This window comes from Bos taurus, chromosome 2, assembly GCF_002263795.3.
Source record: "Bos taurus isolate L1 Dominette 01449 registration number 42190680 breed Hereford chromosome 2, ARS-UCD2.0, whole genome shotgun sequence".
Taxonomy (NCBI): domain Eukaryota; kingdom Metazoa; phylum Chordata; class Mammalia; order Artiodactyla; family Bovidae; genus Bos; species Bos taurus.
In genome coordinates, this window is record NC_037329.1 from 122347067 (window position 1) to 122374563 (window position 27497).

General features: G+C 41.0%; 1 protein-coding gene across 1 annotated transcript; it reads left to right on the forward strand.

Moving 5' to 3' along the window:
• The first annotated feature begins 113 nt into the window (after positions 1-113).
• On the forward strand, positions 114-25918 carry SNRNP40 (small nuclear ribonucleoprotein U5 subunit 40). Its single transcript, NM_001046382.2, is given in 10 exon segments — positions 114-287; positions 3112-3241; positions 4890-4983; positions 6698-6863; positions 7909-8031; positions 15982-16102; positions 18310-18392; positions 19469-19530; positions 24783-24886; positions 25419-25918. Coding segments are annotated over 10 exon segments (1077 nt in total). The 5' UTR covers positions 114-143; the 3' UTR covers positions 25469-25918.
• The last annotated feature ends 1579 nt before the right edge of the window (positions 25919-27497 follow it).

Sequence of the window (27497 nt, forward strand, 5' to 3'; positions counted from 1 at the left end):
GGGGCGGTGCTGAGAGGTATATTGGAAGTCGATTGGGTTCTATCGGCCGGAAGTTCTACGGGAAAGACTAAGTCCGAGCCAATCGTGAGGTACCTGAGGGGGTCGGCGCGGTCAGTGGCGGCCTGAGGAGAGTGGCTGCCGCCATGATAGAACAGCAGAAGCGTAAGGGCCCAGAGTTGCCACTGGTCCCAGTCAAGCGGCAGCGACATGAACTACTGTTGGGAGCGGCAGGGTCGGGCCCTGGAGCCGGGCAGCAGCAGGCGGCGCCGGGAGCTTTGCTGCAAGCGGTGAGTATAAGGAGCAGGCGGCCTTCGGCCCTCAGCTCATCTTCCTCTCCTCAGCGCTTGCACCTGGTGATCCTGCGCGGCCCTTAACTCGCACTCCCGGGCGGAGCGGGACTCTCCCTCCTAGGAGTTAAAGCAGAAAAACACAGTAAAAGCGGCGTACACCCGGCGATTCTCCCTGCGTTTCTCCATTTGACGCTCGTTTTCAGCGTCTTGACCGCCCTATGAGGAGATGTTAGAATTAAGAATTAAGGATCTTGAGCTAAAAACCGGGACCAGGGTTTTGACTTCTTAAATGTTCCAGGGATCCAGTGTAGAATAAACGATAAACGTTCAGAAAACTTGGAAGATTGGATGGATGAATGAATGAATGAACGAGGAAAGGGGGGAAATGAATGCCGCTGGCTCGTTTTGGGGACTTGGGAAACTTGCTTTTCGCTGTGTTTCTCTGCACTGGTATTAATAATAACCAAAGAATAGTTACCATCCATTGAGCCCTTGTGCTGTGTAAATGAAAACTCTATTAATCTCGGTAACTTCCTAAGAGTTAGGAAATATTATCCTATTTTGTAGACGACTCATAGCTCAGTTGGTAAAGAGTCTCCCTGCAATGCAGGAGACCTGGGTTTGATTCCTGGGTCAGGAAGATCCCTGGAGAAGGAAATGGCAATCCACACCAGTATTTTTGCCTGGAGAATCCCATGGACAGAGGAGGCTGGTAGGCTACAATCAATGGGGTCGCAAGAGTCAGACATGACTTAGTGACTAAACCGCCAGGAACAGCTTTTAAACTCAGAATCCATGCTCTTTAACTACATTTCCTGTAAAATTGAGGTGGTGATCATACCTCTGCCTGTATCCTGTTAGGCTCAGCTAAGGAAATACATGTCTTCCTGCCCCCCACAACTCCTCAACCAGCTGGTCAGCAAATGTTGGCACCACCCTCAAAATATATCCAGACTTGCTACCACTTCTTCCACCTCCTGGCTTCCATGGTGGCTCAGACAGTAAAGAGTCTGTCTGCAACGGGGGAGACCCAGGTTCAGTTCCTGGGTTGGGAAGGTACCCTGGAGAAGGAAATGGCAACCCACTCCTTTTTTCTTGCCTGAGAAATCTCATAGACAGTGGAGCCTGGCGGGCAGCAGTTCATGGGGTCACAAAGAGCTGGACATGACTGAGTGAGTGACTAACACTTTCTACCACTTCCATCACTAGCTCCTGATTTAAGACATTAGGGCTTCCCTGGTGGCTCAGAGGTTAAAGCGTCTGCCTCCAATGTGGGAGACTCGGGTTCTATCCCTGGGTCGGGAAGATCCCCTGGAGAAGGAAATGGTAACCCACTCCAGTATTCTTGCTTGGAGAATCCCATGGACAGAGAAGCCTGGTAGGATACAGTCCACAGGGTTGCAAAGAGTCGGATACGACTGAGCAACTTCACTTTCACTTTTACTTCACTTATCTCATCTGGCATTATTGCTGTAGGATGCTAATGGTATTCCTGTTTCTGTTTATGGATGTTCAATCTATTCTCAATCCAGTAGCCAGAGAAATCCTTCTAAACATAAGATCATATTACCCCCTACTGAAAACTTTCCATGGTTTTTCACGTCAGTCAGAGTAAAACTGAAATCTTGACAATCTTTTGCCCTCTTTCACTTGACCTCTCTAATCTACCAATTTTCCATTGCTCGCCTTTCTCCAGTCACAGTGGCTTCCACGCTCCTCCTACAAAGTCTTTGCATTTGCTCTGCTTTGTACTGAAATACTCTTCTTCCAAGTGTCCACATGGTTTACACTCAGCTCTTCCCAATCTCCGCTCAGATAACACTTTTCCACTTTCCTGACCAGCCCATTTTAAATTGCCATACCCTGTGCTCACCTACATTGCTGCTTTGTTTTTCTCCATAACACATGCCACCGTCTATATGTTTTACTTGTTTCTGCTCACCCTCCCTCTTTTCTGTCCTTCCCACTAGAACACAAGCTTCATTTTTTATCTCGTTCAATACTGTTTCCTAAGTGCCTGGGACAGTACCTGACACAGTATTTCTTGAGTAAATGAGTAAGCTGGAAACTGCTAAGGAGATTTGCAGATTATTAATAGTGTACTTCTGTCTGACAAGAATATCAGCCCGGGTTTCTTTGAATTGCCCGCTACTGAGACTGGTCTTAATATCCAAGACCATAATCAAAACTACTTTCTTCAGTAACCTGTACCCTGCAGGGTTGTTGGAAACATTAGTTCAATCATTCATTCATTAAACGAACTAGAGACTGGGAAAACAGTGTAATGTTACACTGGTAAGGTTCCTGCACTACAGAGCCCTTCTCATGGCAGAGCAGGGGAGACAAACTAAACAAATACATAAGAAACATTATTTCAGATAGTGATAAGTTATTTGAGGGAAAACAGTAGTGTTGATCAAATACAAAAGAGAGGTAGGGTGCTGCTTAGGCTTGAGTGTTCCAGGAAAGATGAGAGAAAGCACTAGAAAGAAACCACACACAGAAAGATCTCAGGGAAGAGGCCTCCTGTCAGGGGCAACAAAAGATCCTGAGGCAGAAATAAGTTTAACATGTTTGAGCCATTAAAATTTGGCTATGGGAGAGCAAGTGAAGGAAGAGAGTTAGTGTAACAGACACTGGAAACTTCAGCAACAGAGTATCAAATTGGAGGCATAAGTTATATGAGAAGAGTTGCTGTTCTCTAAATCAGGAGAAATACACTCCATCATTGTTTCCATTGTCCTTTCCCTGTACTCCCGGTTCCCCAACTTTTCAGTCTCCTTTGTATGTAATAACTACACTGTACTTCTCATTTTTTCAGGGTCCTCCAAGATGTTCCTCCCTTCAAGCCCCAATCATGCTTCTCTCAGGACATGAAGGGGAAGTGTATTGCTGCAAGTTTCACCCCAATGGATCCACCTTAGCATCTGCAGGATTTGACCGACTGATATGTAAGGCATAATTTTTGAATCTGGAGTAATTGCTGTCTGCCAATACTGCCAATTATACTGATTATTTTTTAAAACTTTCAGTGCTATAAAAGGTATCAATCTAAATTGGTCACATAACAAACTGTGTGGCTAATAAGCTAAAATAGAGTCATGAAAATACTGAATGATTTTGAATGTAGAACTTAGGGTCCATGTGGTAAATACAGTAGGAGTTATATCACCTGCTGGAAAGTGAGTTGCTCTAGTTTGGGAATTTCCTCTTCATGGAGGCAAATCTCAAGCCGATTTAGCAAGCCTAAACTTTAAGATCTACACTTTAAGGCTAATGAGAGTAATGAGGAGAGAGAACTTTTTCCCCAAAGATATGAGGCTCTCTTGATCCATAGCCTCAGAATCTTAGCATTCAGGAAGGAGGAAATCCTAACATCGCAACTCACTTGGATAATGTACTTGTCTCTTATTTGGATCTGCTACCAGATTCTCAGCTTCCAGTCAGAAACACCCATTTGGGGAAAATAAGCAGAAATCATATTGAAGAAGTCATGAGAAAAAGCAAAAGAGAAGGTTACAGAAGCATCTGATGCTTCCTCTGGCATCATTTGCCACATTGTGAAATGAAATGGGTCCTTTGACTCCGTTCTATTAACTGTGCCTCAGGGTGAATGACGGAGAAGGCAATGGCAACTCACTCCAGTGCTCTTGCCTGGGAAGTTCCATGGACAGAGGAGCCTGGTAGGCTACAGTCCATGGGGTCGTGAAGAGTCGGATACGACTGAGCGAATTCACTTTGATTTTTCACTTTCATGCAGTGGAGAAGGAAATGGCAACCAACTCCAGTATTCTTGCCTGGAGAATCCCAGGGACGGGAGCCTGGTGGGCTGCCGTCTATGGGGTCACACAGAGTCGGACACGACTGATGTGACTTAGCAGCAGCAGCAGCAGGGTGAATGATGTCTGTTTTGATTTCAGTTTCTAGTTTGGTGTTCCTTAAACTTACTGGTGGCCGTCTCTAGAAGGCTTAGGGATCTTAGCTGAACATACTTTAACTGCTGATATACTTAATTTCATCAAACAAACTAGAAGCAGTTTTATCTGCAGGAAGGTAACTCTTAAGTAGCTTATTATGTATATAGTGTTCCTTAATAATACTTATCAAACTTCACTCTGTGTTGGACCAAGCCCCCTAAGAATTGGAACTGTCTCTATTCATTTACCTTATTTTACTCCAGCACTTGGAATAGGTATTTAGTACATGTACACTAAGTAAATATAGTATAAAGTCATTACCATGTGACTTTCAAGTCAGTTGCAGCTTCCAAAGTTTCCCGTAAGTACCATCATTTTGCAGTCTGCTTCTACTCATAGGAGACAACTAGCTGTGAGTGCCAACTTTTTAAAAGTATGGAAGAAAACTTAAGATTTAAAAAATTATATCCATTATCTAAAATGTTTTTATTTTATGAAATGTGAAAACGCTGCATTATTTTTGTTCTAATGTAAAGAAGATATTGTTGATAGAATTAATGGTGTTTCAAAGCAGTGTAATTTCAGAACTGTTGTTCTAGTGAATTCTTAAGTACCCTTTCCATGGCCAGTAATAGTTTTCTTTTGCCTAGTAATGTTCACAGAGCCCCTGTCTCCCTAACAGTGTTGTGGAATGTCTATGGAGACTGTGATAACTACGCTACATTGAAGGGACACAGTGGAGCAGTGATGGAGCTTCATTATAACACAGACGGCAGGTGAGTATTCTGCATTGTGGATGACGGCTGCTGCTTATATTAATTCTTCTTGGCATCCTTTCATATTTCATCCCTGAGTTTTCTCTTAAAAGATCGTGCTATCAAAAATTACTGCATTTTGAACAACCACCTTATCATCCTATCACTGTCACCCCAAGTAAGGTATTTATTGCTCCATAAGAAAGTCACTCAGTCACATCCACAACCACATGGTCTATACAGTCCATGGAATTCTCCAAGCCAGAATACTGGAGTGGGTAGCTATTCTCTTCTCTAGGGGATTTTCCCACGCCAGGGATTGAACCCAGGTCTCCCGCATTGCAGATGGATTCTTTACTGTCTGAGCCACCAGGGAAGCCCATTGTTCCATGTATGTATTTATAATATCTAACATTTCAACAGCCAGAAAATTTTTTCATTTTTAAGACATAAAATGTAATTTCCTTCTGTACAAATTAATTATTTTTTATTATAAAAGTAGTGAAACAATTTGTTGCAAGAAAACTAAAAAAAAAAAAAAGGCAGGAAAATGACAAAATACACTACAGCCACCAGGGAAGCCCATTGTTCCATGTATGTATTTATAATATCTATCTAACATTTCAACAGCCAGAAAATTTTTTCTTTCTTAAGACATAATAGGTAATTTCCTTCTGTAGAAATTAATTATTTTTTATTATAAAAGTAATGAAACAATCTGTTTCAAGAAAACTTAAAAAAAAAAGCAGGAAAATGACAAAATACACTACATTTTTATCATTCCAAAGATAATCACTGTTAATATTATGGTATATTTTTCTCAAGAGTTTTTCCTATTCAAAACAGTTTGATTTTTATGTATGTATTAGAAGTACTTGTGTAAATTCCCTGGCAGTCCAGTGTTTAGGACTCAGCGCTTTCACTGCCATAGCCCAGGTTCAGTCCTGGTTGGGGAACTAAGGTCCTGTAAGCCACACAGTCAAAAAAAAAAAAAAAAGCTCTTATACAACACAATCTTGTCTGCTGTTTTTACCCTTAACATTATTCAACTTTCATTATCTGTTCATTATGACATTTATTATAAATATTTTAACAATTGAATAACTTTATAATAACCATGGATTATATAAAAATGTAATTCTACAAAATTAATTAATCCCATTCAGTATTTCAGTAAACATTTATTGTCTTACAGCTCTTACCTCTAAAATTTTAGAGTTCCTTGAATAACTAGGTACATAGCCTTGTGTGGTTTTCCTGTTTGAGTAAAGAAATCATTATAAAATCAATCATAACTTAGAAGTCATTCTCAGAGGCAAAATAAAAGCTTTGATTTTTAGAGAAAGAGTTAGATTTACTGAGCCAGGAATTGCTACTATCTGTCTTACTTCTGCAGCAGGGAGTGATTATACATTTTCAAGTGGAAGGATGTGTGAAATGTAGTATATCACAGAGGAGGGAAAGATTGAGAAGACTGCCGTATTAGATGTACAACATGTCACGGGGACTGACAAAGGGAAAATTTTTTTTACATTTATTAGAGTAGACCTTATAACTGGGTCTAGACTACCATTAGGATTTTGGTACATTGGGTGAGACATTCCCGAAGCAGGTGCCAAACTGTCAGAGCACAGCATGTTAGTGATCTTGAAGACTCGGGTGCATTTTGACGAGTAAGGAAGACAGATTGCTGTTCCTTGTCTTCACTTTTTTTTTTCTTCCTCTTGCTTTCTAGTATGCTCTTCTCAGCATCCACAGATAAAACTGTGGCAGTGTGGGATAGTGAAACAGGCGAGAGGGTTAAAAGACTGAAGGGGCATACTTCCTTTGTGAACTCCTGTTACCCAGCCAGGAGGGGCCCCCAGCTTGTTTGCACTGGCAGTGACGATGGTACAGTCAAGGTGGGTGTTGTCTGTCTCTGTGTTGAGGGTTTCTGAGGCGACAAAATGTGAAACTTACCTTGTCTTCCCACCTATGCTATACCCTTCTCTCCACAACTTTGTTTCATCACACATTTCCCAAAACAGACTCTTTTTAAAATACACTTCAGATAATAAGCAGTTGAGGTTTTTTTCTTTTTTTATGAATCCTACAGACTGTTAAAACCATGTAGAACAGTTGTCACTTGGAATAAAGTAGACCACCATCCAAGAATAATTAGATTCTTGACTTAGTGTTTACTTAATTATGTGACTTTAGGTCACTTTTCTGATCTTCAGTTTCCCAGTCTTTAGTGACAGTAATATACATGTCTTACAAGGATGTTTTGAAATTTCAGTCAGTGTATAAAAAGGCCAGTACATGTTTTCAAAGCTGTTGCTGAGTGAGGATGGAGCCAGGGTAAGTTAAAGTGCTAGAAAGCCCTCTCACTAGGACCCAGCTGGTTTTCATCCTCAGTGAGTATTTACCTGGTTGCTGTAAACTGTAGTTTCTAGAGTTCTGATGCAGTTGATTCTGACAGAGTTTTGCCAGTTTTCTGCTTTTGTAGAGGGACAATCTTTGGGCACTCAGTACTCTGCCATTTTCACTGATGTAACCTCCTCTCCATATGTATCTCTCTATATTTTTTTTTAATGTAAGTTGTAGCCGAATAATGAATTAAGATCTACAATTTCAAAACACTGGTCTAATATCCTTTGTGTAGAACAAATGAACTAATAAACATGGTGAAGATGTCCACTCTAAAGGCATTTAATTAACCACATGTATTCAGACTTTTAACAAAGAAGTCTGAAAATATAACCAAAGTGATTTATTCTACCAGCATTCAGATATATTGGCAAAATTATAGTCAGTTCTCACCATGTTGATGGGATAATCAGACAAATTTCTGAACAGGGTCCCTTTACTGATGTTTTCACTTCCACAGTCCTTAGATTTATGGGTGTACTGTGCAGTTGTTTCTTAGAGTGATGTTACTGTAGACTGTCTTGTCCTCTTTTTCAGCTTTGGGATATCCGCAAGAAAGCAGCCATCCAGACATTTCAGAACACCTACCAAGTTTTAGCTGTGACTTTCAATGATACAAGTGATCAGATTATTTCTGGTGGAATAGACAATGATATCAAGGTATTTTAGATGTTTATGTTATATTTACTTTTCACCTGTCTCCATTTACAGAGGTAAGTCTTTCCAACTTCTTAACTTTGCACTTTATACCACCTAAGTGAAAGATAAACTAGAACTTGTTTTCTTTCTGTCTTGTCTTTATTGACTTCTGTGTCAGGGTTGCATTACAACTTATATGGTCCCTGTCCATCAGGGACCAGGCAGTTTATATGAAGTGAGAAGTCCCTGTGTGGGAACTCTGAAAAATGAAGGGTGTATTCCCTGAGTAACAGCATTTGAAACTTTTTTTTTTTAACCTGCATTGCCTTCATTGAGATAGCAATAAATCAGTTTGTGATTCTGTACCCTAATCTTTCAGTGTGTTTTTGTTTTTGAAACTATAGAAAGGAAGTTTTGGGGGATCCGTAGCTAAGAATGTGAGAAGGTAGTGATGTTGACGAAAAGAGGCAATAGACTTCTTGATAGTATAATATAGCTCAAGCTTTCAAGTAATTGACTTGAGGTCTAATCTCAGTTCTACTGTTCTCTAATTTTTTGTGACTTCACGCTAGTTCTTTAACTTCTTTCAACTTCTGTTTTATGTGTGTAGTGGGGGTTAACAATATCTATCGCGTAGAGTTGTCTTGGGCATTAATGAGCCGAATGCAGTAGAGCAGTAGAGTAGAGTTTCTGGACATAGCAGGTGCCAGTAAGTATGAAATGTGTGGGGGGAGGGGGCAGCGACTCCGTTTGTCTCTGCTTTTACTTATTGGCTTCCTTAGGTATTTCAAAGACTTTGACTTACCTTATGCTTTATCATGAGAGTAGTAATTATTGGGTAAATACTCAACTTCTTATGTTGTTTCTACCTAGAAATTGTACTGTACTCCCATCTCTCCTTGCCTCCTTTGCTGTTACTATGGATGGAATGTCATTTTATCTACAGGTAGTCCCTTAAATGGAAAGATTTCAACCTTTCTTTCCTGTCTCTGGGACCTTATGCTGTCAGTTTTCCCAAATCCTATCCTTTTAACCAACTGTATTGCTTCTTATTAGCATTTCATCATGCTCAGGTCTTCTCTTATTGGGGAAAGAGTCTGCCTTCAGTTCCACATTGTCTTGTTATTGCCCTTTCAGTCTTCCCCTTTACAGCCAAACTTCTTTAAAGATGGTGATAGTGGTTACAATCATAATACTGTTATCATCATCCTCTAACACTTAAGCGTGTTAGGCACTGTTCTCAATGTATGCTGTGCGTGTTTGTCCGTAAGTCGGGTCCAACTCTTTTGCGGACCCTGCCAGGCTCCTCGTCCTTGGAATTTTCCAGGCAAGAATGCTGGAGTGGGTTGCCATTTCCTACTCCAGGGGATCTTCCTGAGATCAAACCCGCATCTCATGCATCTCCTACATCAGCAGGTGAATTGCTTACCACTGTGCCACCTGTTGTTCTTAGAGCTTTACGTTATAATTCTTTTAAGCTTCACAACGGACCTATGAAATAAGTGCTGTTAATGGGCTTCCCAGGGTCGGAAAGAGTCGGATAGGACTGAGCAACTGAGCACACACACAATACCATTTTACCAATGATTCAAAACCCAGGGTTTGGGCCCAGAGTCTTGCTCTTATTACCTGTGAGAAATCCCCTGAATATTTTCTACACTCACTGTCTTTAATGCCTTATCTCCCTTTCATTTCTCGATTCCATGTCTCCTGACCACTGCTCATCAGTCTGGCTCTGCCTCCGTTGTTTTATTAACACTGTTCTCTTCAAGGTCACCAGTGATCTCCCTGGTACTAAATCTAGTAGATCCTTTTAGTCTTTGTTTTTTTTAAACTTGCTCTGACAGTATACTTCCCTACCCTTTTCATCAGGCATAGCCGTCAGATACATCTGCAAGCTATTCTGTCTAGGCATTTTTTAAATGTTGTTATTCCCCAAGGTTCTTTCCTCAGTGCTCTTATTATATTCCTTTCCCTGGGCAATTCCCATCTAATTCTGTGACTCTAATTGTCATTTCTATGCAGATAACTCGATGTTCTCAACCCACATCTTCGGATCCAGACCCATATATACATCCAGCTACTCAGCATCCCCATTTGGAGTACCTAAAAATTCACCATTTCCAAAATTCAACTTCACGTCCCTTTTCCACCCTATGACTCTTTGGAGACTACAGTCAGAATGTAGGTGCTTAATTAGATCACCTCAACAGCAAATGCATTATTTCCCTGAGTGAAGTTTGGGAACCCACTATCATTAGAATCACTAGACAGCTTCTAATACATTGGAGGTGGACTGGTGTCATCTAGCCATGGTAATTTTCATACTTTTAAGTTATTATTATAAAAATGTACCTACTGTGAAATTAGATGCTCCCCGGTAGTCTAGTGGTTAGGATTTGGTGTACTCCCTGTTGTAGCCAGAGTTCAGTTCCCAGTCAGGGTAGCCTTTCCCCTGGGTTTCCCAGGTGGCACAGTGGTAAAGAATCCTCCTGCGAGTGCAGCAGACTCAAGAGACACAGGTTCAATCCCTGGGTTGGAAAGATCTCCTCGAGTAGGAAATGATAACCCGCTCCAGTATTCTTGCCTGGGAAATTCCATGGACAGAGGAGCCTGGCAGGCTACAGTCCATGGAGTTGCAAAGGGTTGGACACAACTGAGTGACTGGGGACACATATGAAATTAACCTCTTTTTAGTATACAGTTCTGTGGATTTTAATGCTTATGCAGATTCATGTTACTACCACAGACAGGACAGAACAATTTCCATCACCCAGAAAAATTTTATAGTACTGTTCTGCATCAAACCCTCTACTCATTCCTAATCCCTACAAACCGTTGATCTCTTTCTTGTCCTATAGTTTCTATTCCAGAATATCATGTGAATAGAATCATACCATGTATGACCATCTGAGACTGACTTTTTAAACTATGAGAATTTGATCTTTTCATAACTGTGGGGATAGACGAGCCTAAGAATAATAATCTCATGCTAGTAAGTCCTTCTTAAAACAAATAGTGTGGCTTATTCTGGGCTCTTTGTCTAAATTTCTGTTTTGGGACCTTCTATAAACAAGTAGGCTTCCCTGGTGGCTCAAACAGTAAAGAATCTGCCTGCAATGGAGGAGATCTGGTTTCAGTCCCTGGGTCAAGAAGGTCCCCTGGAGAAGGGAATGGCTACCCACTCCAGTATTCTTGCCTGGACAAGAATTCCATGGACAGAGGAGCCTGGCGGGCTACAGTCCATTGGGTCACAAAGAGTTGAACACAACTGAGTGACTAGCACTTTTAACTTTCATAAACAAATATATTCAGTTGTACTTTAGTTCTGAAGGGACTGAGTTTCTTTTTAGGTTTTGAAGGTTTTCCATGTCTTCTCAGATACATATATGTACCTTCTCTTGGATCAGTTTTTTCCTCACATAGCTAATCTCAGTCTTTGTTGATATATACCAATTTTGTTCTGAAATCCAAATTTATCTCAAATATGAGAAATATATAAATAGAGTCCTATGAGTACAGCACTTAATGACTCTTCATCATAGCCTTGTAGGCTTTTTTTTTTTTTTTTTGGCTAAAGTATAATTGATTTACAATGTTGTACTAGTTTCTGGTATAAAATAGAGTGTTCAGTTATACATATGTATTCTTTCTCATATTCTTTCCCATTATGTTATATTACAAGATATTGAATATAGTTCTCTGTGGTGTACAGTAAGACCTCATTGTTTATCTGTTTTCTATATAATGTGTGTGTTAGTCACTCTGTCATATCCAACTTATTGCAATCCCATGGACTGTAGCCCACCAGGCTCCTCTGTCCATGGAGTTCTCTAGGCAGGAATATTGAAGTGGGTTTCCATTTCCTTCTCCAGGGGATCTTTCTGACCCAGAATTGAACCTGAGTCTCCCACATTGCAGATTCTTTACCGTCTGAACCACTAGGGAAGCCTGTGGGTTGCCATGCCCTCCTCCAGGGGATCTTCCCAACCCAGGGTTCAAACCCAGGTCTCCCGCATTGCAGGTGGATTCTTTACCAACTGAGCCACCAGGAAAGCCAGTACTGAAGTGGATAGCCTAGTGGGTTGCCATGCCCTTCTTCCCGGAATCTTCCCGATCCAGGAATCGAATCAGGGTCTCCTGCATTAAAGGTGGATTCTTTACCAGCTGAGCTACCAGGGAAGCATATAGTAGCTTATATCTGCTAATCCCAAACCCCTAATTTATACCTTCCCCATTCCCTTTCTTCTGTGGTAACCATGAGTTTGTTTTCTATCTGTGTGAGTCTGTTTTGTAAATAAGGTTACTTGTGGCATAGTTTAGATTTCACACATACGGGATATATATACACACACATATATGTGGCTAGTCCTTTGCCTAGAATCCCCAACATTGGATATTGCCATGACTGGCTTAGTGTTTTCTCTAAGTATGAGCTCAGACATACCTTTTTAATTTTTTTCCAGCTGCCCTGGGTCTTCGTTGCTATGCTCGGGTTTTCTCTAATTGTGGTGAACAGAGCTGCTCTTTGTTGTGCCCAGGTTTCTCGTTGCAGTGGCTTCTCTGGTTGTGGAGCACAGGCTCTAGAGCGCATGGGCTTCAGGTGTTGTGGCCCACGGGCATAGTTTCTCCATGGTATATGGAATCTTCCTGGACCAGGGATCCATCCTGTGTCCCCTGCATGGGCAGGCGATGTATTTAGTATTTTTGGCTGTCCTGGATCTTCGTTGCTGCACAGGCTTTTCATATGTATCACTATCACAAATTATGCTGCTGTATGCAGTGTATCCAATATATCTGCGTGTGAAGCTTTCCATATTTAATTACTTCTTAGAATAGATTTCTAGATGAAAATCAGTGTGTTAGCAAATATAAGGATAGTTCATGTTTTGGATACAGTTGTCAGATTGTTTTTTGATGATAGCAGTTAATAAAGATGGTATTTGAAATTAGGTTGCTTTAGTTATTTTATTTTGCTCCTGTATAACTAAGGGGTATGCTAGAGGAATGTGAAACCATCCATAGAATTTCAGTCTTCTCCCTATTTAACAGCATCCTGTTCTGACATGCTTAGGGATGAGTAACTGTTCTTGGACCCAGAAAGACTCTGAATAGTACGCAGGCCCTCATAAGTTTCTTTTTAAAATGCAAAAGGGAGGCTCCTTTTCCATCAGAAATAGACTCAGAAAATGTCAAACCTGAAAGGGACTTTAGACATCTCGTCATCTCTCTTATTGTACAGTGACTAAAGCAAAGCCCTAAAAGGTTAAGTGATTTGGCCAAGATCAAATAGTCTGTGGTAGAGCCAGGACTCTCCAGAGGGCCAGTAGTCTTACAACTCTATCATATTGCTTCTACTCAATTAACAAGTATCCTTTAAGCAGACAGGGGCTTACCACTCTTGAGCTTGCTTGACAAATCCCTGCACTGCCTTACTACGTTAGGAAGTACTCCTGAAGAGCCTGGTTTTTGTTTGCTTCTCAGTCTCTCAGAGAGCACTGCCTATTCTGGGACAGGAGGAACAAATAGGGAATGGAAGGCCCTCTTAAAATCTGGAGTGAGCAAATTCTGATTATATTTGTGAACAAACACACAGTTCCTGTTAGGCTCTTGAGATTTTCTTCCTGGGTATAGGATTGTGGAGTCAGAGGAAAATGAATAAAAGAAGAAAATGTGCTTCTGTTTGGTGGCTTGAAGATCTGGTTGGCATTTCTTATAATCTTGAGCTCTAGTCAGAATGGGAGGTCAGTTGGTGAATTTTTTTAATTTATTTTTTTAACATAGTCCCATCTGTGTTCTCATCCTTTCCAATTATTTGGACCAGAAGGCTCTTTCTAGAATCTGATCAACTCATTCCACTACTCTACCCTCCTGTGGCTCCCCAGTGAGGGAGGTAAAGTCCAAGCCAGTCATTCAAAACCTTTCATGAGCTGGCCTTTGCCTGCCTATCACTCAGGCATTGTCTGCTTCCTCTCTGCCCATTTCCCTACAACCCAGCAATTTTTTCCTGTCCCTCTGCTTTCATGCATCATCTTTGCCTGGGAATAACCTTCTACTTTGTCTAAATAAAGAAGTACTTCTTGGGAATTCCCTGGCAGCCCACTGGTTAGGATTCCCTGCTCTCACTGCCAAGGACCTGGGTTCAGTCCTTGATCAGGGAACTAAGATTCCACAAACTGCGTGTCATGGGAATAAATCAGTAAATTCTTTTTCCATGCCCTGCTCAAGTGCTTTATTCTTTGTGAAACCTTCCCTTTCTCACTCCCATCCGTGTACCATGGCAACATTAATCCCTCTGCCCTCTTGGCTGTTGCCCCTTGTGCAGGCCTCTCGTCACTTGTTTAGCTCCTTGAGAACAGAACAACATTTCTTTTATCTCCAACAGTGCCTGCCACAATCACTGAACAGCTGATTAGGACATCTGCAAAATATTTTGCTTAAATTACTGCCCTACTCACTCTTCCTCTGGCAAATCCCGGATACATTTTGGGTATACAAAACAACGTGTGCAGGCCCCAAAGTGGAAAGTCTGGAAATAGCTCCCAAGTGCTGTGAAGGATGATGAATTTCATTCTCCTAAAGAGCTAAAGGTTTCAACAATGCCTTCTCTGAAGAGAAGGAACAATGGCTTGAACAAAAAATGTCAGCCACTTCAAGCTTTCCTGATTATTGAGGCAGCAAACATCCTGACACAAAAATCATTGTGTATAAAGTGTGCTGGGTTCCACACATGAATGAGTTATTGATGGGGAAAGTGGAGTTGTCTGCCGTATGTATTGCTTTGACAAACTCATTTCTAGATGAGGAAAGTGCCTTAAAGGGACAGCGGAAAATTTAAGTTAGAAAAACTGTGGCAATATTAAATCAAATTTGGATGAAATTTTGTATAACAACAGTGACCTTAACAGAACTGCTGTTCTTTTGCCACATGACATTCCAGACCATTTCTGTTGCCTTTAATGTATTTCTTTTATGTAATTATAAATAACTTTTATATTTTTCTTATTTGCTTAATAATAGTTTGTTTATAAACATTTTTACATTTGATCTTCAGAATGTTTTTAGGATTTGCTTAATAATAGCAACCAATTAGAGGGCCTGCTGTGTACCAGGCATTCTGTCTGTAATCCTCACAAAAGCCGTAAAAAGTCAATGTTATCCCCATCTTACAGGCCAGAAACAGGCTCAGAAGGGTTAGTGGCCCAGTAATACAATACATAACTCATTAAGTTGCAGTGACTGATTCAGTCTGGCCCTAAACCCTCATGCATTCCACTTTGGTCTTCAAAGTCTAGCATAAGCGCCCGTAGTGTTACAGTGTGTTTATGAGCCATAACTTAATAAACCATTTATTTTTTTCTGTTTGACATTAGGTTATTTTCAGCTGAAGTGTTTCTCTTAGCTTTCCTAACCAGAAAACCGTGAACTTAAACTTTATTTTTCTTTTAATGTGGTTTTCCATCGTATGTGTGTATATGTATTATGACATTAAATGAACATTTTTAAACCTCTGTTTTTGCATATTACTGTGTTATGTACATTTTACATGCAATCAAAATGCCTTTTTCAAATGAAGTCATTTAACTGTGTTTATATAGTTGTTTGTAATAGTTTGTTTCTAGTTAAAAAGAATCATAGATTGTGTTTTAAAAGCTACTTTGTTTTTTTAATTCCTAATACATTTTGTTATGAATTGAAAATAACCTCTTTAAATCCTCTTATGTTTTGTTAATATTTTGACATTCATTAGTTTATATTTTTCTAGCCAAACTTAGTAACTTTAACTCTGTTTTTAGAAAGACAGGAGTTTTTCCTTCTTTGATAGAAATTCTATATTTTGTGGTAAAGTAGTGCTTGGCCCAGAGGCAGATTAAGAGGGGATGCCAATTTTCCCAGGTCGACTCTTTAATAACTGTTTCTTTGCTGTTCACAGTTTGATTTCTGGGAGTGTCTCCTTGTTTTGTTCTGTAGGTCTGGGACCTGCGCCAAAATAAGCTGACCTACACGATGAGAGGTCATGCAGATTCAGTGACTGGCCTGAGTTTAAGTTCTGAAGGCTCTTACCTCTTGTCCAATGCAATGGACAATACAGGTAACTTTGGAAAGGAAACCTCTCCATGTCAGTCGCTGTAGACCCTAAATAAAATGGGCGTTAGGTGCTCGAAATATGTGCTGGGGTAAAAGAGAGTCCAAGGAAAGAGCCCAGGATGGCTTGCAGGTGTCCACCAGGGCAATTAGGAAAACAGGTTGTAATAGAAAAAACTTTAGAAGAGATGGTCAAGAAGCCATGATGATAGTCCCAAATCTTCCATCTAATCCCTGAACATCTTTACACATAGCATTTGTTCTTTCTGGGCATCAGTTTCTATACTGATAATGTAGAGATTTCCAAGCTCAGATGATCAACAGACCTATTGATATCTCACTTGTACTCTTTCTGCCAGTCTATCTTCCTTCCCTACTCCAAAAGCATCAATGTGACAAGAGGTCCTCATTAAAACACCTCGATTTCTGGATTTACACTAACACACTTGTCCTTTCTTCACTTGTTTTTGAGTTGTTGGGTGGGAGGATGTGTTTTCCATAGCAGAAAAGGAAGATGACATCTTGGATTATATGCTTAATACTGAAGGAGTTTGGAAATGCCCCTCTGGTATACTAAAATGTTTTCACTAACATTTTGTAATGAAAACTGTGCCTAACCCTCAAAGTGAAGTGAAAGTCTCTCAGTTGTGTCTTAACTCTGCAACCCCATGGACTGGACAGGCCATGGTCCATGGAATTCTCTGGGCCAGAATGCTTGAGTGGGTAGCCTTTCCCTTCTCCAAGGAATCTTCCCAACCCAGGGATTGAACCAAGGTGTCCCACACTGCAGGCAGATTCTTTACCAGCTGAGCCACAAGGAAAGCCCAATAATACTAGAGTGGGTAGCCTATCCCTTCTGCACGTGATCTTCCCAACCCAGGAATCAAACCAGGATCTCCTGCTTTGCAGGCAGATTCTTTCCCAACTGAGCTATCAGGGAAGCCTAGCCCTCAAGGGGTGCTCAATAAATACTTGCTGAATGAATGAACATCCTTGCCTTCTGGCTGTATTCTCAGCTGAATAGCAAATTTTCATGTGTAGTTTCACCTTTTTATGCCTGTTTAACTTCAAGGATTGTTGGCTTTTTTCCCATACTCAAGTAAAATTACAGCACTCAAATTTCACTGTACATTTAGCTTTAGTTAACAATGGCTGTGGCCACTGCTTACTGTGGGTATTTATATCCTATTTCAGTAGATTTTTGATTGTCTAATTCTAGCATTGTTTGTTAAAAGGAAAGGTAAAAAAAGAAAAAAAGTGAAGTCGCTCAGTCGTGGTCTGACTCTTTGTGACCCTATGGACTGTAGCCTACCAGGCTCCTCCGTCCTTGGGATTTTCCAGGCAAGAATACTGGAGTGGGTTCCCATTTCCTTCTCCAGGGGATCTTCCCAACCCAGGGATCGAACCTGGGTCTCCCTCATTGTAGGCAGACGCTTTACCATGTGAGCCACCAGGGAAGTCATTATAAGGAAGGGTGAGATTTCCTAAATGGTTTTTAAAATAAAAATAAGAATTTCTCATTATAGGTATATAATAAAAATTACAAATTCATTTTATTGTTTATTGCTGCCAATCTTAAAGCCCTTTTATGTATCATCTTATTTGACCTTTAAAATATTTTTTAAAAAAAGATCAAATGGCATTCTCATTTTACAAAGGCACCCAAAGCACAGAGAATCTCACTGTTTTCCTGATATTTTCCCCATATATATAGCAGAGCTAGAACTGGATTCAAAGTTCACTTTTTCTATATTGGCCTTGATTACAATTAAATTGTCAGATTTTCCTGTGAGCATAACTGGAAAAGCTTAGTCCTGAGTTTGATTTTTATAGATTGATTGTCACAGTAGTCAGTGGTGTTTAGATTGTCATGTTGAAACTTTGCTAGATGGGACTCAGGTTTACAGAGGAATCATTGGCAATACGTTTTGTTGAAATCAGTATCGCACTCAACTACTTTCTGTTGCAAATACCAGCAGTGTGTTTGACATTTTCCCTTCCTACCTTCTCAGTGTCTTTAGTCCCTGTTAAGGAACTTGAATGCATTTCATTCCCGTTAGTAAAAGAAAAAAGGCTTATTAAATAGCATTGTACCACGCTGGTCTTTCTCCACCCACTAAATAGCATCTGTCATTGACATGATACTGGTTTCAGCTGGGTTCTCAGGAAACCGCTGTCTGATAACTGTTTTGTTTTCTTTGTTTGAATTTGCAGTGCGGGTCTGGGATGTCCGGCCATTTGCTCCCAAAGAGCGGTGTGTGAAGATATTTCAAGGAAATGTGCACAACTTTGAAAAGGTGAGTTCTGCATGGCAGAGGAATTTTACTGTCCATTTGATTCAAAGACATTTAAGATGATGCTAAGGATATAGAGATTAATAGCTCTCCTTAGAAGGAGCAGCATTCCAGTAACACTTTTGTCCAGCAAAACTGCTCTTGCCAGAAATAAAACTGACAGCAGCATAGGCAAGGAGGCACTCATAGGCAGATGGTGATGGAGTCCTCAAATTTAGGACTTCCCACTTCAACAAGATGCTTCTGTTTTCTTAATTCTTTGGGAACTTTGACTCTCACAGGTCAGTGTTCCATATGGGACTCAGACTCCCGTGGCTGCTACCCAGATGACCTCCCTCACCCTCCCAGTGACCAGCTCTTAGAGTCCTCAGATACATCCCTTCCCTCAGTAAGAACCACAGGCCAAGCTCTGAGAGACTGAAATTTTGCCAAAACTCTCAGATGAGCTCTTCAAAGCAGCTTTTGCTCCAGACAGTTTGTTAATATAGACTAATGTTTTCCTTTTGAGAATCCATTAAGGTTCACTGAATCTTTTATTTGATTTCAAAATAAAAGAATTTTATTTAAAGATAAATCAAATTTTATCTTTTGTTAGAATTGATTTTATTTTTATTTTCTTCAAGATAAAAATTTTAATGAGAATCCAGATAAATGAGCAAAAGAAGCCCCCATTAGTAGGCAGAACAAAATTTTACAGCCAGGTCCACTGTTAATTTACTATAAATTAAGCAGTTTTGGTTTGAAATATATCAAAATAGGCTGTCTTGGGCCACAGAATATAAGACAATTGTTGATTATATGTTGCAGAGAATACTTAAAACTCTGCTCAAGAGGGCGATTTCTCTAGCAGTCCAGTGGTTAAGACTCCACACTTCCACTGAGGGGAGCACAGGTTCATGCCCTGGTCAAGGAACTAAGATCCTGCAGGCCATGCAGCACAGCCCAAAAAAAAACCAGAAAACAAAAAACTGTACTTAAGCATTTAAAATCTCTTAGTGATGCTATAGTCTAATCAAGAGGGGTGCATACATTTGGTACAGTACTGTATTCATTGGATTCCTGCCTGTTCATCATTATAGAATCTTCTGAGATGTTCTTGGTCACCTGATGGAAGCAAGATAGCAGCTGGCTCAGCTGACAGGTAAGGATTACTGGACATGAGGTAAAGAATGATGTAGCTATGCAGGTATCTTCTCTTGTTTAATACATGAAGTGCCAGTTCTGAGCCAGAGCAAACATTGAGTTATAGCTGTACTCAGAGATGAAGCTGTATGTAGTGCAGTCTGAAGGGTTTAAAGATCTTGTGGACAAATACATCGTTTCTACCCTCTTTGGATACATTTTAAACCTGGAAGGTAAACCGTTTTTTTGGTTGTTAGATTGCCTTTGCCAGTGAAATAAAATTCAGACTCCTAATCTGGCTCCAGTTCTCTTCATGAGATTCTTCTGACATGCTTCAGTTCATTCACATACATGTTGTGTTATTACATACTCCTCCCCCACCGTCAATCACCACAGTGCTTCACTCACGTGGAACTTCTCCTGTTCTTACATTCCTTCCTAGCCTCCATTATCCAAACTCCTGTATCTCCCTAGTAATCTACCTATATTGTATCTATATACTTACCTGGCCCTCTCTCTCCCTTACCTGTTGGGCATTACTAATTGCTCTTTTTTCTGGGTTGTAATCACATTATATACACCTAACCTTTATTAGCAGTCATTGCATCTTCAGTTCAGTCTCTCAGTCGTGTCCGACTCTTTGCGACCCATGAATCGCAGCACACTGGGCCTCCCTGTCCATCACCAGCTCCTGGAGTTCACTGAGACTCACATCCATCGAGTCAGTGATGCCATTCAGCCACCTCATCCTCTGTCGTCCCCTTCTCCTCCTGCCCCCAATCCCTCCCAGCATCAGAGTCTTTTCCAATGAGTCAACTCTTCGCATGAGATGGCCAAAGTACTGGAGTTTCAGTTTTGGCATCATTCCTTCCAGAGAACACACAGGGCTGATCTCCTTTAGAATGGACTGGTTGGATCTCCTTGCAGTCCAAGGGATTCTCAAGAATCTTCTCCAACACTACAGTTCAAAAGCATCAATTCTTCGGTGCTCAGCTTTCTTCACAGTCCAACTCTCACATCTATACATGACCACTGGAAAAACCATAGCCTTGACTAGACGGATCTTTGTTGGCAAAGTAATGTCTCTGCTTTTGAATGTGCTATCTAGGTTGGTCATAACTTTCCTTCCAAGGAGTAAGCGTCTTTTAATTTCATGGCTGCAGTCACCATCTGCAGTGATTTTGGAGCCCAGAAAATAAAGCCTGACACTATTTCCACTGTTTCCCCATCTATTTCCCATGAAGTGGTGGGACCGGATGCCATGATCTTCGTTTTCTGAATGTTGAGCTTTAAGCCAACTTTTTCACTCTCGTCTTTCACTTTCGTCAAGAGGCTTTTGAGTTCCTCTTCACTTTCTGCCATAAGGGTGGTGTCATCTGCATACCTGAGGTTATTGATATTTCTCCTGGCAGTCTTGATTCCAGCTTGTGCTTCTTCCATCCCAGCATTTCTCATGATTGCATCTTATAGTAAGACAAATATAGTGGGGCAACCCCTGCTAAATTATTTGCTCCTAGAGATCAGGGAATGAATCTTACTCATCTCTGAATCCAGGGCAGTGCTTGACCAATTCTAAGCAATATTGCATGAATGAATTCCTAGCTCAAGGATAGTCAGATTTTGTCCTGCATATCAGCTCAGCTATTAATAATACCCAACTGTGTTGGGAATGATTCAGAGCTGGATCTGAGTTCAGTGAGAAAAGTGTCAAGATTGCTTGGTGAGGATGTGGCAGAATGCGGGCTAGATATTTTCCAACCCTGAGCTGAATCAGTTTAAACTGCCTGAGGAATTAAATGATGAATGAGAAACAGAGAAGGTAGAGAATTCTTTAGTGAGATGCTATTTTATTTGGTATGCCTACGGTGACGTTATTTGGGAGGGAGTCAGATGTTGAATAGGGATGTTCAAGTGCCCAGGCTTTTGGGCCACAGTATGGGATGGTAAATAATGACGAGGCCCTGGGGACTTACCTGGAGGCTCAGTGGCTAAGACTCTGCTCCCAATGCAGGAGGCCGGGATTCGATCCCTGGTCAGGGAACTGGACCCCACATGCCACAGCTAAAGATCCCTCATGTCACAACTGAGACCTGGCCCAGCCAAACAAATAAGAATAACTATTTTATTAAAAAAAAAAAAAAGAATGACGAGGCACTCGGATGGTAGACTCTGGGTTTAGCTCCCATTGGGAAACGTTATTAGCCCTCTTCTGCTTAACCCCATCTTTCTCCCAACTTAGAGATTTTCCTGCTACTCAATGAAAACAGGCATCATCTTATAAGCAGTAAGCCTTTCCCAGGCTAGCTTGGGCTTTCAGCGTATTCTGGAGTTTTCTCCTACTTGGGGCTCTAGCACAACCATAAAGAAGCCTCACTTTGATCTGTCCCACACCTTTCTGACCTGTGAACAATTCTGAATAGAAGATTCCAGAATCCATTTTTTTTTTCCTTGGCATGTTTAACGCCAGGGGAAAATGGGTGAATATTTGAGTATTTTATGGCAGGGGAAAGGACCCAGGTAAAACTGTGCCACATTGCTGGTTTGAGTCCTGGTGGTTTAGCAGGTTACCTTGGAGAGGGAATCTAAAAGATTTTCAGTTGCCGGGTTTCTAAAGAAGACCGTGAAAAACAGGTCCACGGTTCAGATGTCTTACATTCTGACAGAGTAAGAACCTTTCTAGGTATTTGTACATGATTTTCAGTAGAGCTGTATCTTTCCTGTGTGATTAAGCTTTTAAATGATGTCTACCTAGCTATTCTGAGCAGTTTGTTTCTGACACTGGCTCTTTTCTAGCTTTCGGTGTCCTCTCTTCCCTCTTTCCCTCCCCACTGTTCCTTTAAACCTTGCATGTGGAAGCATGGCTCTGGTCTAGGGAAAAGCCTGTCTGTCTACCTGCTGAGGGTTGGCCACATTTCACAGGCCACCTCACCAATTAGCCTCAAGTCAACAGTGCTCTGTTACATAAGGAGCCTGATTCCTGCCGAATGTTGCCATCCCAGAATAAGGAGAGGATAAGGCCCCTCTAAATTTAGCATCTAATTGGCAGCCATGGAAAGTGAGGCCTTAAAGTAAACCCTTGGAGATCTGGACTTCTGCTGGCTTTTATATGCCTGGATAATGTATCCTTCTCAGAAAACTGCTTTTCAGCTTGGCCTGAATTTGGCAAATTTCTCTTCCCTACTTGTAGTTCACCTAGCTACTCCTGTTCAGATTTGAAACCTTTCAAGAGTTCCTATCAAGGACTATGAAATGACTGGTCAGTCTCTGCTGTGAGTGATTTATTCAGTGTATTGATTTCATGTGATTCTGTTTTGATAACTATTTATTCATCATAACAATAGTGAAAGTGAAGTCGCTCATTCGTGTCCGACTCTTTGCGACCCCATGGACTGTAGCCTACCAGGCTCATCTGTCCATGGGATTTTCCATGCAAGAGTGCTAGAGTGGATTGCCATTTCCTTCTCTAGGGGATCGTCCCAACCCAGGGATCCAACCCGGGTCTCCCGCATTGTAGACGGGCGCTTAATCATCATAACAATAGCTATCATAAATTCTGTGTGCTGGGCACTTGGCATACATTATTTCATCATTTCATTTCTCTCAACCAAGCTATGAGATCAGCATTGTCTCCATCATTACTCCATCATAAGGCCCTCAGAGAAGTTAGGTAAATGTCTAAAGGCTACTTAGCTATTAAATAGTTGAATTGAGACTTGAACCCAGAACTTAACACACTTTTTCACTATGCCACATAGCCTTAGCTGGATTAATGAGGACAGTTACTGTGTGTGACAAGACACTGGGGAAAACCTGAGCATTAGAGCCAAGGAGTCTAGAGACAGACGGGGTTCCCTCTCCTCCGCCTTGCATGGAGTTTTTATTTATTTCCTATGGGCTTCCCTGGTGGCTCAGAGGTTAAAGTGTCTGCCTCCAATTCGGGATACCTGGGTTCAGTCCCTGGGTCGGGAAGATCCCCTGGAGAAGGAAATGGTAACCCACTCCAGTATTCTTGCCTGGAGAATCCCATGGACAGAGGAGCCTGGTAGGCTACAGTCCACGGGGTCGCAAAGAGTTGGACATGACTGAGCAACTTCACTTTCACTTTGACTTTATGGAGCCTAAACCTTGTGAGCTACACTGTAATTAAGTTCTTTTTTTTTTTTATCTTCATTTTAAACTAAAAATGTAATGTTCAGAACTAGGCATTTTATAATCATGTACTGATGAGTATACCCTTTAGGTGTTGATTGAACAAAACAAATATGTGAATAATTGGTATAACCTATTTGAAAATCATCAGCCTTTTAAATGTACCAGCATATTTTCTTTGCATGGTCATGTGAAGATAATATCTATTTATTTTACTTTCAGCTTAAAATGACCCAAACAAGGCTGAAGGTCAAAGAAACTTCTTTTGGCAGGGGTAGAGGGAGTGAGAGGTGGCAAGGGACGCAAGGCATTTGAAGGTAGTAAGAGAAAGGAGAATACTGGAATATATATTAAGAATTTTAATTTTAATTCTGCCACTGATGAACTGTGTAACCTTGGAGAAGTCACTATACCTTAGTTTTCTTTTCTGTAGAATAAGTTTAGCTAATATCTGTTGGCCCCTTCCCATGCTAGCATTAAGTATTTTTCTGCCCATGAATTCAGTGCAAGATCTGGATCGAGTGTATATTTGGGTTTAAGACATTCCTAGGTATATAAGAAGTTAACTACACCCTAATTATATTGGGTGCTCTTTTTTATTAAAAATATTTATTTATGTCTGCATCAGGTCTTAGTTGCGGCCCTCGGGATCTTTCACTGTGGCATGTGGGCTCCTTTCTAGTGGTGGCACGCAGGCTCAGTAGCAGCAACATATGGGATCTTAGTTGCCTAACCAGGAATTGAACCCATGGTCCTGGCATTGGATGGTGGATTCTTAACCACTGGACCACCAGGGAAGTCCCTGGGTGTTCTTTAAAGATTTCTGTGTGGGAGCTATAGGAAGAACCATTTGTCTGTCTTCTCTGTGATCTTTCCTATTTAAGAAGCTTGTATTAGAAAATACCAATAATTTAGCTATTCCTGTTTTTCCACTCAGTTGCTCATGGGCAGGATCCATGCCTTATTTGTAATCTATTTTCCTAATTTCTAAACATCAGAGCACAGTTCAGTAAGTATGGAGTCACTAAATAAAAGGTTGCTTCCACTTCCCTTAAAAAGCCATACTTCTTCCTTACCCTTAGTTCCAGGATGCCTTAGCCTTACTCTTCATGATATTTGCAGGTTCGTCTACGTCTGGGATACCACAAGCAGGAGGATTTTGTATAAGCTACCGGGCCATGCTGGCTCCATCAATGAAGTGGCTTTCCACCCCGATGAACCCATCAGTAAGTCTGTCCTGACTGGGAGTTTACTTGCTTCAGGTCTATGATTCAGTGATATAGTTGGATAAAAGAATGATGTTTCTTAATGTTCAGCTATAAACCAGAACTTAACTTACCTTTTATTGGCTAGCTAAGCTAAATAATGGGACTTGAATTTCTGAGAAAATATAACTTTTTCCAGGGCTAAGAATAATAAGCAGAAGCACATTTACAAAATGACTAGCATAGACATTGATTCTTCTCTTCTAGAATGACTGAGATCTTTTTCTTAAGGCTTGACTGACAAGGAAAATCAAGATTTAGACCCTGATAATGTATTTCCCATAGCACGGTCCACCCTCATGGTTTTGAAAGAATTTGGATTGAAAAGCCAAGCTATAGTTTCCTGTGAATGGTTATTAGGAGGAGGGGAATGTAAGCTAAATCCAGTTGCTCTTTTATACCAAAATTGCCTCTTGACATAAGAGCCCTTAAACACCAAGTCTCCTTGAGCCTTCATTACTTCCAGTTATCTTCTCTGTTCTCTTCACCTCAGTTCTCTCAGCATCCAGTGACAAGAGACTATACATGGGGGAGATTCAGTGAAGATACGGAATGGAAGACTCCACAAGACTGCTTGACCCTGAGACCTCAGACAGCGTAAGTGGCATCTAATGATGTCCAAGCCAGCATCCTCCCTTCAGATGAAGATTGTTAGTAGCAAGAAATGAGGAGGAGGTAGCTGTGTTCCAAACCACCAGTGTCCCAGTTCACCACGATGACTAAGGCAAGCTTCCAGTGGCCTCTTAAAACCACATGCCAGATTTTAGGGATTGTTTTATTTTTTCCTCTTTTTTTTTTTTTTTAAATAAGGTTTCTTCAAAAGGACAGACATTGGTTGGTTCATCATTTCCTGTTTCCTAATCTAGGCTGAAGACAGGGAACGTGACTGAAATGTATTTATCGGGTTTTTGTTTAGTTCAATAGCTTGTATGTTTTCTTTCTTTGTTTCTCTGACTCATTTTGTATTAAAAGCCAACTAGATGCCTTTTTACAGAAGCCATGTGGATTGAATTTATTGCTGTCTTTTCTCTGAAGCTTGATCACTATAAATCTGAGAGCATGGTGTGACCAGGGGATACATACAATCCACTTAAACTTCAGAGAATCTGAACATGGTCTGTGTCTACACTGCCAAAAGCACTTTTCTGAGCAGCAATCCCTACCCTCAGGTTTCCTAAAGTGGGCAGGTTTGCAGCATTCTCAGCCGGTAGCAATAGCATTGGCTGGAATGGCTCAATTCAGAAGGAATATGAGAGGACCTCCCTGGTGATTCAGTGGTTAAGAATTTGTCTTGCAATGCAGGGGATACTGATTCCATCCCTGGTCTGGGAGGATCCCACTTGCCATAGAGTAGCTAAGCCCGTACACCACAGCTACTGAAGCCCACATGCTTAGAGCCCGTTCTCCACAACAAGAGAAGCCACCACAGTGAGAAGCCAGTGCACAACCAGAGAGCAGCGTCCGCTCTCTGCAGCTAGAGAAAGCCTGCATGGAGCAACCAGACCCAGTGCAGCCAAAAAGAAGGAAATCTTTTTTAAAAATTGGTGCTACTGAGCCATGACATTGTCTAAGACTTAGTTACTTTCTACCCCCACGGCAGGTTACTGCTGTCTCTGGATTGCAGGGTGACTATGCCCAGCATACAAAAACCAGCACTAATGAAGCCCATCTGGCACTGGGGACTGGAGTCTTCTTTTCTGAATCTCCTGTCTCAATATAGAGGTCTTCACACCTCCAGCCTGTTCTGAACATGTTTGGTATTATACTTTTAGCTCACAAACGGAATCATCTATTATAAAGTTAGAAAGAGGATGGGGGTTTTTTGGGATCTTAGTTCCCCAACCAGGGGTTGAACTCATGCCCCCCCACAGTGGAAGTACAGTGTCTTAACCACTGAACCACCAGGCAAGTCCAAGAAAGAGGATAGTTTTAATTGAGCATATGTTCAAGATTTAACTCGTTAATGAAGCGACCAGCAGGGTGATAAACCTGTCAAACCAATTACTTCTAATACAGAGAATAAAGTACACTGGAAACAGAAACCACTTTATTGTTTCTGACAATTAAGGGGATTTCACAGATTATATGATTATGCTTAGGTTGGGACTTAGAGACTGAGTAGTAGGACTTTGCCAGGTGGGCATAAAACATGTGCATTCTAAGAAACAGCAGGCGTAAGTTTGAAAGATTGGTGTATTTTATGAACCAAAAGAACTTCAGTATGGTTAGTGGTGGGGAGTTGCAAAATTAAGTATGAGCCACATCCTGGAGAGCTTGTACTTCATGTAATTGATCTTACAGGTTGAGGTTTCCTCAAGTGTATTCCACAGAACACTGTTTCCCAGGTATGTTAGAAACATTGGGGCATAAAGATGCCATGCTCAAATGACTTCACGAACACTTGGTTAAATAAACTGAAACAGGTTTCTTTACTTCAGGAATGCTTAGAACGTTTATTAAGTATAGAGGGATTGTCAAAAGGAACGGTGACTTAGATTTCAGATGTAAGCAATAATCATATGTGTGGTTATTACATATGATAATAATGTCATATCTCTTCTGCATTTTGCCA